General features: G+C 45.4%; 1 protein-coding gene across 7 annotated transcripts in view; it reads right to left on the reverse strand.

Moving 5' to 3' along the window:
• Positions 1-13,352, reverse strand: part of LOC104013813 (BDNF/NT-3 growth factors receptor-like) — a 219,604-nt gene that overhangs the window by 77,322 nt on the left and 128,930 nt on the right. For 6 of the 7 annotated variants that reach the window (XM_087770661.1, XM_087770660.1, XM_087770663.1 and 3 more), the window contains one exon: positions 10,506-10,694. The exons of the other annotated variant lie outside the window; for it this stretch is intronic. In XM_087770661.1, the coding sequence (XP_087626787.1) occupies positions 10,506-10,694 (189 nt within the window). The remainder of the gene's footprint in view (positions 1-10,505; positions 10,695-13,352) is intronic. 7 annotated transcript variants of the gene reach the window in all.

Consider the following 13,352-nt stretch of genomic DNA (forward strand, 5'->3'; position numbering starts at 1 on the left):
GATAAGCATATTGCCATGCTCTGTTAGATCCTTAAAATCAAAGAGGAACTACTTAATAATAAATTAGAATAGCAATGCTATCATTGTTTTAAATGCATGAGCATTATGAGCTAAATTCACCTTTCAGGAAAACAAGAATACTGAAGTTGACATTTTTTTCAGGAATGAATTTGGCCTTACATAAGAAAACTAAGGTACGCAAAGCCCTCGAGCCTTAGTAACTTGAAATTGGTTTTGATTTCGGTGATAAGTATGTATTAAATGTAGGTTTGATCTATTATGTGCTAAAACAACTGGGATATATCAGAATAATGGAATTTGGCTCACTGTGTTCAAAATAAATGGCAGATATTATTCAGACGTATTTTCTCTCTTTGCTGCTTCCAGCCCACTACCAGCTTTCCAGCACAGTATGGTAAATCAACTCTAAGCAGAAAACTGTGCTGAATTTTTGACCATCCTTTGCCTTTGCAATTGATTTGTAAATGTGAATCTCAATGTGCTGCTTTGAAAAGATTACTGGTTGTAGAGCTTCAAGGCTATTGCACGTGAGTTGCTATAGAAAATGCCTGCTGATGTTATTTTATTGTGGTCCCTCTTCCATGTTTATGTTAACTGGAGACAATGATCTCACCAGCACCCTTCTCCTAGCTCAGAGCAGGAAATCCTTTCCCTCAGCACGATACTAATCTTTTGGAATCTTCTGTGCTGCAGAAACAGAAGTACTCAGCAAAGGATGGGAAAGTACTGTGTTGTGTATCTCCTAGGATAGAGGCTTGCGGGGAGAAGGGCTAATAAACATACTGGCTTCAAAGTATTAATTCTTTTCTGCCTTTGTTTTCAGAAACAGGCATAGTCTGAAAAGCATTCCAGGATCCCAGTTTGAGAAGCAGGACTTGTAAGAAACTTCATACGTTCAGGGACTGAGCCATAGTCAAGCTGTGGCTTGATAGTGGGAACAGCAGGACTTTCCCAGATCATTTCCCTTGCAAAACATGTGACATATTTTCTCTTCTTCCCTCTTGGATTTGCATGTATTTTCATATAATACTGACAGATCTAGCAGAGAATATGATAAATCTCCTTCCATTCAGTTGATAGTGTTATCTTTCAGCTGACATTAGGGATGAAGATAAAGCAGAGACATTTAATGCCTTCTTCGCTTCTGTCTTTAACACCAATAATGGGCCCTGGGACCCCCGGAGCCCTGGGTTGGAAGAACGTGACTGGGGTTATGGATAAGCTCCCAGTTGACTTTGAACTTGTACAAGATTTGCTGCTGCAATTGAATGCACATAAGTCTATGGGTCCCAATGGGATTCGTCCCAGGGTACTGAAAGAGTTGGCCAATGTTATTGCGAGACCTCTCTCAGTTATTTATCAACGGCCTTGGGAATCTGGAGAGTTCCCAGTTGACTGGAAACTAGCAAATGTTATTCCAGTTTTCAAGAAGGGCAAGAAAGAAGACCCTGGTAATTATAGGCCTGTCAGTCTCACTTTGGTGCCTGGTAAAGTTATGGAGAAGATTATTCTGGGAGTTATTGAAAAACACCTGAAAGACAATGTAGTCATCGGTCAAAGCCAACATAGGTTAATGAAGAGAAAGTCATGCCTTACTAACTTAATATCCTTTTATGACAAGCTTACCCAGCTAATGGACAAAGGGAAGGCAATTGATGTGGGTTTTTTGGATTTTAGAAAAGCTTTTGATATGGTCTCTCACAGTATCCTTCTGGACAAAATGTCCACCATACAGCTAGATATGTACACAACACAATGGGTGAACAGTTGGCTGAAGGGTCGGGCTCCAAGAGTTGTACTAAATGGGGTAACATATGGTTGGCGGCCAGTCACTAGTGGTGTTCCCCAGGGCTCAGTTTTAGGGCCAGTTCTCCTCAATGTTTTTATCAATGACCTGGACACAGGACTTAAGCGCACACTAAGTAAGTTTGCCGACAATACTAAATTAGGAGGAGCTGTTGATTCCCTCGAGGGTAGAGAGGCCTTACAGAGAGATCTTGATAGATTAGAGTGCTGGGCAATCACCAATCGTGTGAAATTTAACAAGGACAAATGCCAGATTCTGCACCTGGGACGGTGTAATCCTGGGTGTACGTATAGACTGGGGGACAAGAGGCTGGAGTGCAGCCCTGCAGAAAGGGATCTGGGGGTTTTGGTTGATGGTAAGCTCAATATGAGTCAACAATGTGCCCTGGCAGCCAAAAGGGCCAATGCTATCCTGGGGTGCATTAGGCATAGTATAGCTAACCGGTGCGGCCTCACCTCAAGTACCGTGTGCAGTTTTGGGCTCCACAATATAGAGAAGGCTGTAGAAATATTAGAATGTGTCCAAAGGAGGGCGACAAAGATGGTGAAAGGACTAGAGGGCATGACTTATGAGGAATGGCTGAGGATACTAAGTTTGTTCAGCTTAGAGAAGAGGAGACTCAGGGGTGCCCTCATTGCTATCTACAACTTCCTCGGGGGGGGGGGGGGGGAGCAGAAAGGGAGGCGCTGATCTCTTCTCTCTGGTGTCCGGTGATAGGATGTGAGGGAATGGTTTAAAGCTGTGTCAGGGGAAGTTCAGATTGGATGTTAGGAAATAATTCTTCACTGAAAGGGTGGTCAAGCACTGGAATGAGCTCCCCAGGGAAGTGGTCATGGCCCCAAGCCTGTCGGTGTTCAAGAAGCGTTTGGACAATGCTCTTAGATATATGGTTTAACGTTTAGGTTGCCCTGTGTGGAGTCAGGAGTTGGACTCGATGATCCTCGTAGGTCCCTTCCAACTCAGGATATTCTATGATAGATTCTATGATTATATTTTTCTACATTTCAGACAAATAAGAAGGAGGCCTCCTTCTTTGTTATTTTATTTTGTACTATGCATAGAGGGTTTTAAAGACATTATTATTAAAGTTTGGGCCACTGAACATGTACATTTTACACATACTGAGCATTTCTACAATATAACATGGTAGCAGAGTCAAAGAATTAGCAGGTTCCTATAAAGCTGTATGCCCCTCTGCTTCTATGATCTTTTAGACTGTTTCTTTGAAACATTAACTAATTTTGCCCCTTTCAGTTCAGAAGGTTCCAATGCGATATAAAATTAGGCATACAAATTAAAGTGACTATGCCACTGGAATTTTTAGGATTCCTAAAGTGGAGAAGCTCATATAATGACAGTGCTTGCACATCTTGCGAGCAGGCTGCACAGCATCAGAAAAGATGGAGAAGGGAGATAGGATTTTCTCTGAGATAGAGCAGCTTGAAGACCCTCACGCCCCATTTGCAGCAGAGACGCAGGCAGTGTCCACCCCTAGTAGAATGGTAAGTTCAAGCTCTGGAGAAGGGGAAGGATGGAAGCTGGTGACTTCTGGCACCAAGAGGAAGGCTCCTGCCCCACCTAAGGGCTTACAATTGCAAAATAGGTTCACCGTCCTCAAAGTTGAAGAGGACCCACATGTACCTACAAGCAAAGGACATGGTACACTTGACCCTAAACCATGCAAGACCACCAGGAAGAAACAGTGAGTCATCGTAATGGGTCAATCCCTGCTGCGGGGGACAGAGGCACCCATCTGCTGACCTGACCTATCAACTAGAGAGGTTTGATGCCTGCCGGGGGCCAGGATCCAGGATGTTGTGGAGGGACTGCCGAAGCTTGTCTGGCCCTCTGACTACTACCCCCTGCTTTTCTTCCATGTGGGCACAAATGATACTGCCAGGGGAAACCTGGACAGGATCAAAAGTGACTACAGAGCTCTGGGGGCAGTAGTCAAGGGCATGGGGGCCTAGGTGGCATTCTCCTCAATCCTGCTGGTGAGGGGAAAAGGTGTGAGGAGGAGGGCACGAATAGAACAAGTCATTAATTAGATGCAGAACTGGTGTTGGCAGCAGGGTCTTGGGTTCTACGACCATGGGACCCTGTTTGCAGATCAGCGTCTGCTTGGGAGAGATGGCATCCACCTCGCTAAGCAGGGCAAAGCTATTTTTGCCAATAGGATGACTGACCTCATAAGGAGGGCTTTAAACTAGGAATGACGGGGGAGGAAGAGGGTGACCAGCAGTCCTGTGAGGCAGCGATGGACAGGGTCGATGAGGAAAGGGCATGGGGTGGTGTGACAGGAAAGGATCACAAAGTCAGCAAAATGAGGCTTGGGTGGGGTCACCTCCAGCATCTGCATACGACCAAGGAGGTGCCTAAAAGACACCATTGTGCACAAATCCCCCAAACCTTCTCTGGGAACTCAACATGCTGGGATGCCCCTCTTTAGTGCCTGTATACTAATGCACGCAATATGGGGAATAAACGCGATGAGTTGGAGATCTGTGTGCAGCTGAAGAGCTATGATCTTTCTGGGATCAAGGAGATGTGGTGGGATGGCTCCCATGACTGGAATGTTCCAATGGAGGGATAAAGGTTCTTGGGGAAGGACAGGCCGGGAAGATGAGGAGGGAGAGTTGCCCTTTATGTGAGAGAGAAGCTAGAGTGCATGGAGCTCTGCTTGGGGATGGAAGAGGAACCAACTGAGAGCTTATGGGTTAGGATTAAAGAGAGGACAGGCAAAGGTGACATTATAGAGGGTATCTATTATAGGCCATCTGAACATGAAGAACAAGTGGATGCGGCCCTCTACAGACAGATAGGAACAGCCTCATATTCACAGGTCCTGGTCCTCATGGGGGACTTCAGCCATCCTGATAGCTGCTGGAGGGACAACACAGCAGGACATAAGTGATCCAGGAGGTTCCGGGAGTGCATTGATGTATTGGGTTTATGTGGCAAGGTTTTGGCAGCAGGGGAGTGGGCGGGGGGGGGGTGGGTGAGGGAGGGTTGCAGGGGTGGCTTCTGTGAGAAGACACCAGAAGCTGCCCCCATGTCAGAGTCAGTTCCAGACAGCTCCAAGACAGACCCGCTGCTAGCCAAAGCTGAGCCAATCAGTGACGCTGGTGGTGCCTCTGTGATAACATATTTAAGAAGGGGAAAAAATAAAACTGCTGCAAAACAGCAGCTGGGAGAGAGGAGCAAGAAAAACGTGAGAGAAACAACTCTGCAGACACCAAGGTCAGTGAAGAAGGAGGGGGAGGAAGTGCTCCAGGTGCCAGAGCAGAGATTCCCCTGCAGCCCGTGGTGAAGACCATAGTGAAGCAAGTTGTTCCCCCTGCAGCCCATGGAGGACCACAGTGGAGCAGATATCCACCCTGCAGCCCATGGAGAACCCCACGCCAGAGCAGGTGGATGTGACTGAAGGAAGCTGTGACCCCATGGAGAGCCCATGCAGGAGCAGGTCTTCTGGCAGGACTTGTGGCCCCACAGGGCACCCATGCTGGAGCAGTCCATTCCTGAAGGACGGCATCCAGTGGAAAGAACCCATGCTGGAGCAGTTCTTGAAGAACTGCAGCCCATGGGAAGGACCCATGCTGGAGCAGGGGAAGAGAGCGAGGAGGAAGGAGTGGCAGAGACAAAGCGTTATGAAATGACCACAACCCCCATCCCCTATCCCTCTGTGCTGCTTGGGGGAGGGGAGGAGTTAGAGAAGTGGGGAGTGAAGTTGAGGCCGGGAAGAAGGGAGGGGTGGGGGGAAGGTGTTCTTTAGATTTGTTCTTATTTCTCGTTATCCTACTCTGATTTGATTGGCAATAAATTAAATTAATCTCCCCAAGTCAAGTCTGTTTTGCCTGTGACGGTAATTGCTAAGTGATCTCCCTGTCCTTATCTCGACCCACAAGCTTTTTGTCATATTTTCTCCCCCTGTCCTGTTGAGGGGGGGAAGTCATAGAGCAGCTTGGTGGACACCTGGCAGCTAGCCAAAATCAACCCACCGCAACTGATGATGACTTCCTCACTCAAGTGGTTGAGGAGCCAAAGAGGAGAGGTGCTCTGCTGGACCTCATACTCACCAACAAGGAGGGTTTCGTTGGGGATGTGGAGGTCAAAGGCAACCTTGGCTGCAGTGACCATGAGATGGTGGAGTTCGGATCCTGAGGGCAGGGAGAGGGGTGAAAAGCAGGCTCACAACCCTGGACTTTGGGAGAGCAGGCTTCAGCCTCTTCAAAGATCTTCTTGGTAGAGTCGAATGGGATAAAGCCCTGGAGGGAAGAGGGGCCCAAGAAAGCTGGTTGATATTCAGGAATCACCTTCTCCAAGCCCAAGAGAGGTCCATGCCAATGAATAAGAAGTCAGGCAAAAAAGCCAGAAGGCCTGCATGGATGAACAAGGAGCTCCTAGCCAAACTCAAACAGAAAAAGGAAGCATAGAGAGGATGGAAGCAGGGACAGGTAACCTAGGAGGAATACAGAGACATTCTCCGATCATCCAGGGATGAAGTTAGGAAAGCTAAAGCCCAAATGGAATTGAATCTGGCCAGGGACGTCAAAGACAACAAGAAAGGCTTCTCTAAGGTTACGTGTCCTGGTTACACAGGACATGGAAAAGGCTGAGGTACTGAATACCTTCTTTGCCTCAGTCTTTACTAGCAAGACTGTCCTTCAGGAATCCCAGGCCCCTGAGACCAGGGGGAAAGGCTGGAGCAAGGACGATGTACCCTTGGTGGAACAGGATCAGGTGAGGGAATACTTAAGCAAACTGGACATCCATAAGTCCATGGGCCCTGATGGAATTCACCCATGAGTGCTGAGGGAGCTGGCAGATGTCATTGCAAGGCCACTCGATAATCTTTGATTGATCATGGTGACTGGGAGAGGTGCCTGAGGACTGGAGGAAATCAAACGTCACTCCTATCTTCAAGAAGGGCAAGAAGGAGGACCCGGGAACTACAGGCCGGTCAGCCTCACCTCGATCCCTGTGAAGGTGATGGAGCAGCTAATGCTGGAAACCATTTCCAGGCACAGGAAGGACAAGAAAGTCATCAGGAGTAGTCAGCATGGATTCACCAAGGGGAAGTCATGCTTGACCAACTTGATAACCTTCTATGATGAAATGACTTGTCCTGCTAGATGAGGCGAGAGCAGTGGATATTGCCTGCCTTGACTTCAGGAAGGCGTTCGACACTGTCTCCCATTAGATCCTCATGGAGAAACTGTTGATGTATATGGGCTGGATGAGCAGACAGTGAAGTGGATCAAAAGCTGGCTGAACAGCCGGGCCCAGAGGGTGGTGATCAGTGGAACAAAGTCTAGTTGGAGGCCAGTAGCTAGCGGTGTACCCTAGGGGTCAATACTGGGTCCAGTCCTGTTTAACATCTTCATTAATGATCTGGATGATGGGGCAGAGTGTACCCTCAGCAAGTTTGCTGATGACACCAAACTGGGAGGAGTGGATGGTATGCCAGAGGGCCATGCTGCCATCCAGAGGGACCTCGACAGGCTGGAGAAATGGGCTGACAGGAACCTCATGAAGTTCAACAAGGAGAAGTGCAAAGTCCTGCACCTGGGAAGGGACGTTACCCCAGGCACCAGTACATGCGGGGGCCACCCAGCTGGAAAGCAGCTTGGCAGAAAAGGCCCTGGGGGTCCTGGTGGGCACCAAGTTGAACACGAGCCAGCAATGTGCCCTTGCAGCAAAGAAGGCTAATGGTATCCGGGGCTGCATTAGGCCTAGAGAAGAGAAGTCTCGGGGTGGGGTGGGGGATCTTATCAATGTATATAAATACCTGAAGGGAAGGTGCAAAGAAGAGGGAGGCAGGCTCTTTTCAGTGGTGTCCAGTGACAGGACAAGAGGCAATGGGCACAACCTGAAACGCAGGAGGTTCTGTCTGAACATAAGGAAACACTTTTTTTTACTGTGAGGGTGACTGAGCTCTGGAACAGGTTGCCCAGGGAGGATGTGGGGTCTCCCTCCTTGGAGATACTCAAAAGCTGCCTGGACGTAGTCCTGGGCAATTGTCTCTAGGTGGCCCTGCTTGAGCAGGACGATTGGACCAGATGACCTCCAGAGGTCCCTTCCAACCTCAACCATACTGTGATTCTGTGAAAAGTACTGATTTATTGATACACTGATGGAATTTCAAATGAAATTGATTACAATATTTTTTTTATTTTCTTTTAAACACATGCAATTCCAGTACTTTGCAATGGAGCCTGAAACACTATATTCAGAAACAGATATCTGGTGATAGATCTAAGAGAGAAAAAGAGTATGCGAAATCATTTCTGGGAAGACCTTTTTTATCCTAGACAACTTAAATGTCCCTCTTTATTGGACAGATGCTCAGTGTGGTAGAAGATATCTGACTCAGTTTATATACTACTGCTGTTTACCTGTTGCTCTTTGCTAATACAATAATAACACAAAGATTTGGACCACCATGGCAATGTAGCAGAATGCAGAGCATCAGCTCTGCGCATCTCCCCAGAGCACCATAGCAAAGTCTTGAGCACTCATCCTGCAAACATTTTTGCACAAGCTGAACTTCACGTACCGTGATTAGTTTCCCTGACACCATGTGGGTTTCATTGCAGCACACAAAACTAAACACAGACTTATGTATTTTCAGGATCAAGACCTAGTTAGCACTAGTCAGCTGTGAGTTAATGCTTCTGTACTTAATATGCAGCTTACTAAATGTGAGAGAATTCTGTGTTTGGTACAGTTTGGGGGGTTGTTTTTGTTGTGGGTTTGGTTTTTTTTTTCACAGAACACCATATATGTTGTTTCAGCATTAATGCTGAAAGTGTAGTCACTGACTGTGTAGTCACTGATGTTTGTTTGTTTATAATGTTTATAGTGTTTAATGCAGCTGGGAGTGGAGGTACAGGAGCCTCATTTAAAAGCATGTCCTTTTATATAACATTAGAGAGCTCTAGTGGACATGTTGCCCATTTGTTACTCCCTAGTGGCTTCTGTTTTTCACAGGGATTAACATTCTTATCACAATGCATCTATATAACATCTTTCTTGTGCTGATCAAGTATCAGCAATTCGGTGACTATTTAATGCATTCCATTGCTCATGCTATGCCAGATTATTCAAATGCCCTCTGGCAGAAGAGATTATGGATTATTTCTAATTACAAAATAGTGCCACACAACAAAATTATGGTAAGAGAGAACATCGGGAATGTATAATAAAAATGCAGCAAAATGCCTCCTATTGCACTGCAGAAAGATTCTTATGTGGATTGTGCTTAGTGCAAACATCAAGCTGTGGATTAGCGTTAATGTTCACAAGACAAATAGGTAGCCTGGCATCAGTCTTTACACCCTTTGAAGTCCTGCACGCTCATATGCACGCACGCACCTATGCACAGATCAAGGAAGGCACCTATTATAGTATTTAAGCTATGCAAAGCTGGAGGCAAAGGTTTCTGACCTAGATCATATGCCCTTAAACTACAGTTTGTGCTGTGAAGCTAAATCAGTCAGGATACAGATATGGGTATCACTTAGTTGCACATCCAATGCTCACCAACTGCACTGGGAATCTTTAGAATGACTTCTCAGAGAAACAGATAAGGCTTCCAGCAACACTTCAGAAATGTATGTACAAGTTCACAGCATAAAAAGGTATAAAGAACCTTCTCTGAAACAGTTAAAGAAAGACCTTAATGTACAGGTGAAACGTAGTAAGTAGTGCAGTTACTATTAATTACAATATTCTTTAGATATTTTTTCAGTTATTTGCTGCAGTGTTGATTGCTGCTTCAAAAATCAGCATTTCATACTGTGGTGCGTTAAACCCAGCCAACAGTCTCTCGCTCACTCCTGTGACAGGGAGAAAATAGAAGGAAGGCAAGAAGACTCATGGATAGAGATAATGACAGTTTAAAAGGGAAAGCAAAAGCTGTGTGTGCAAGCAAAGCAAAAAGAGGAATTCATTCACTACTTCCCATCAGCAGGCAGATATTTAGCCACTTCCTGGGAAGCAGGGCCTCAGCACACATAGCAGTTGCTTGGGAAGAGAAACACCATAACCATGAACATCCTCCCTTCTTCCTCCTTTCATTGAGCTTTTATTGCTGAGCACTACGTCATGTGGTATGGAATATCCCTTTGGTCAATTCAGGTCAGCTGTCCTGGCTATATCCCCTCCCAACCTCTTGTCCACCTCCAGCCTACTCGCTGGTGGAGGGGGGGAAAGGAAGAGAAAGCCTTGATGCCGTGCAAGCACTGTTCAGCAATAGCCAAAACACTGGTATGTTATCAACACTGTTTTAGCCACAAATGCAAATACTGACTTCTGTTTTTGACCCAGGATGTGTTTTATCCCAAGAATACATTAGGTGCATAGGACTGGCCAAAGACCACTGAAATTAATGGAAAGACTACTGGTGACTTGGATGGAATACAGATTGGGCTTTGAGCCTAACACTGCTGAGTTCATTGATTCATCACAAGGGCTGAATTTGGCTTTGACAGATGTAAAGCAGTTCATCCCATGTACCAAAGTACTCCTTAACAAATTGCATACATTTTAACTCCACCCTTCTACTCCCAGGAATTTACACCATTTTTCTATTAGCACTGCTAAGGAGCCCCAGCACTTGCACCAAAAAAAAAAAAAAAAAAGAATGACTGAACTATATACAAGCATTTGTACTTACAGTTGTCTGGCTTGAGTTGACTTTTGGCAATTCCAAAGTACTGGGGATTTTCGATTATGGGAATCTTTGTCATCCCAATGATGACTGCATCAGGATCCCCCTCAGAAGAAGATGGAGTGTTACTGCCATTTGAGACGTGATGGAGGGGACTTGCTGAATCGTCATCATTGCTGATAACTGAAGAAGGACCTAGAGTTAGAAACAAAGATTCTCCTGTAACTCAGAACATTTTCCCTCCCTCAGACAATTCTTTTTTTTCTTTTTTTGACCAATTTGTCCTCCATCCCACTAGTCAAGAGCTCTCTTTATGTCCCTCCCTCAGGAATTTTATACATCTGGCCATTAAGAGTAGGAATGTGATATAAATTTTTGTACTAGAGATCACCTAGACTAAATACATCAGGGTCTAGCATACTGTGTCACTGGGAAAGATCTCCAAATTTGATGAACTACCATTCTCAGAAATAAGCTATGAAATGCATGCGTTAACTTTTTTAGTAGAGGGGAAGCCATATGAGGAGCGGCTGAAGTCACTTGGTCTGTTCAGCCTGGAGAAGAGGAGACTGAGGGGAGACCTCATTGCGGTCTACAGCTTCCTCACAAGGGAAGGAGGAGGGGCAGGTACTGATCTCTTCTCCCTGGCAACCAATGACAGAACCCGAGGGAACAGCAGGAAGATATGCCAGGGGAGGTTTAGGTTGGATATTAGGAAAAGGTTCTTCACCCAGAGGGTGGTGGAGCACTGGAACAGGCTCCCCCGGGAGGTAGTCACGGCGCCAAGCCTGACAATATTCAAGAAGCATTTGGACAATGCCCTCAGACATATGGTGTGAATTTTGGGGTTGTCCTATGCAGGGACAGGAGTTGGACTCGATGATCCTTGTGGGTCCCTTCCAACTCAGGACATTCTATGATTCTATGATTCTATGATTCTATGATTCTATGATTCTATGATTACCTTATGCCCTACTCTGATCACACTGCAATAATTCCTTTTCCCACAAAGCTGGTGAACATCCGCCTTCCATTTGAGGTGGCATTATAACATGACAACAGACATGGAGGAGATGGGCTCATCCTAACATGGGAAGATGTATGATTCCTGAAGGACAAAATGGCTGAGAGCCAAAATCCAGAGGACAATTTGCACAGTCACAGTAGGTACAAGGCAGACACTCAGAAGAGCAGTGGAAAACACTCTTCCCACCCCACCGTGAGATCTGGGGTCATTTCACAGGGGCTCATCCAGCCCAGGGGAACATTTCTCTGCCTTATGAGGCCCCATCAACACCCGAGTCTAGTGACCTTCTAGAAGGAGAGGTTTATTTTGATCAGTAATTTAGTGACAATTTTTGGTTTTTTCTCAGTTTGTGCTTTGTTTTTTTTAATGAAAGCACCATGGAGATAAAACCTTATAAATGGGTAAAAATAACCAGCCTGCTTAGCATAGTTCCACTTATGTGAGCTGCAGGGGCCTTTGATCTAACACTGAGATCAGAGCAGATAACATTGGAACTCTTGTGATTTGACCCCTGCTAGCTAATTCTATGTTATATCTTCCAGTTTACATTCAGAATTCAAAGAAAATCAGCATCACCATTAAACAATGACATTTTGCCTAATCTGCCCATTGAAGAGCTGACAGAGACCACAAATATCAATTTTCAGATCATTCTCCATCCATGTTAACCAGGGATTTTGGGGTATCATTCACATCTCCTAGAATGGCATCCTCAGATGACATCTGTGTTTGTCCCGCAGCCAAAAGTGACAGGCAGGGTGACCAGCAGCGTTCACAGCAATCAAAGGGGGCAGCAGAGAGGACTTTGGGGAAGACAAAAAGCTGTGTTTACTCTGAGTCGACAGCCACTCCTTTGGAGCCCCAGACAGGTTTTAGGTTGAACAGAAGAGGTCAGTGCAGAGGCAAGATAGGGATCTGAGTATCACCTGTGCATAGATGGCATCTGTTTGCAGCACAGTCGGGGGATGCAGAGGGAGAGAGGGTGGGGACCAACAGTAGATCTTGTGGATGCTTCATGGAGGGCAGGAGAAAAGATGGGGAGGATATACCACACACACACACAATTAAGGAACAAGATAAGAACCAGGACAGGCCCAGACACATCAGCCAAGAAAGGGCAGCTTTAAAGAAAAGAAACTTTTAGATTCTCTTACAGTTTTATGGTTCACAGTATCATAATGAAAGCGCTTTATCATTACATAGCATGGCTTACAGGAATAAAACGTAAATAATTTGGCACGTGGCTATTTCAACCATAGCTTTAGAGGCTCAAGCATATTCCCACCCCTATCCTGCTTTCTTTTCTCCCCAATTGGTTTAACGGTGCATGAGGGAAATCTTCTCACTGTTTGAAAAAGTACTTCCTCCACTGGCTTGAAACATTAGAAGTATTTTTTCAAATGCCTTGTACTTCACTGGAAAGTCACTGTTGACAAATGTAAGTGAAGCCTAGATCTCTGCAATTTATCAAATGGAATACTAATACCAAGGCTGGTTTTGTCCTTACTGATCACCCAAATCCTCAAAAGACTGATTCTACTAGGAAAGCTACCAGGATTAAGTTTTTGGTGAAGATTTTTCTAATGAAGTGCAGAGCCTAACAAACTGTTGGTCCCTCAGATGGCACACAAGACACATTTTTTAAGTGCATGTGAGTTTGTGTGCGGTAGAAATAGAGTGCAAACACATGAAAAAAACTTGTTCGGTTTTTCTAGAGATTGTTCTTAGGTCTCCAAACTTTCTGAATGTCAAGCTAATGGCACCAAAAAGCAAGCAGACAAATACATATTTTCTTGGAAACAATGCAGTCTTTTTATACTAATACA

Source organism: Nipponia nippon, unplaced genomic scaffold (assembly GCF_047370975.1).
Source record: "Nipponia nippon isolate SJK-2023a ecotype South Korea unplaced genomic scaffold, ASM4737097v1 scaffold_33, whole genome shotgun sequence".
Classification (NCBI taxonomy): Eukaryota; Metazoa; Chordata; class Aves; order Pelecaniformes; family Threskiornithidae; genus Nipponia; species Nipponia nippon.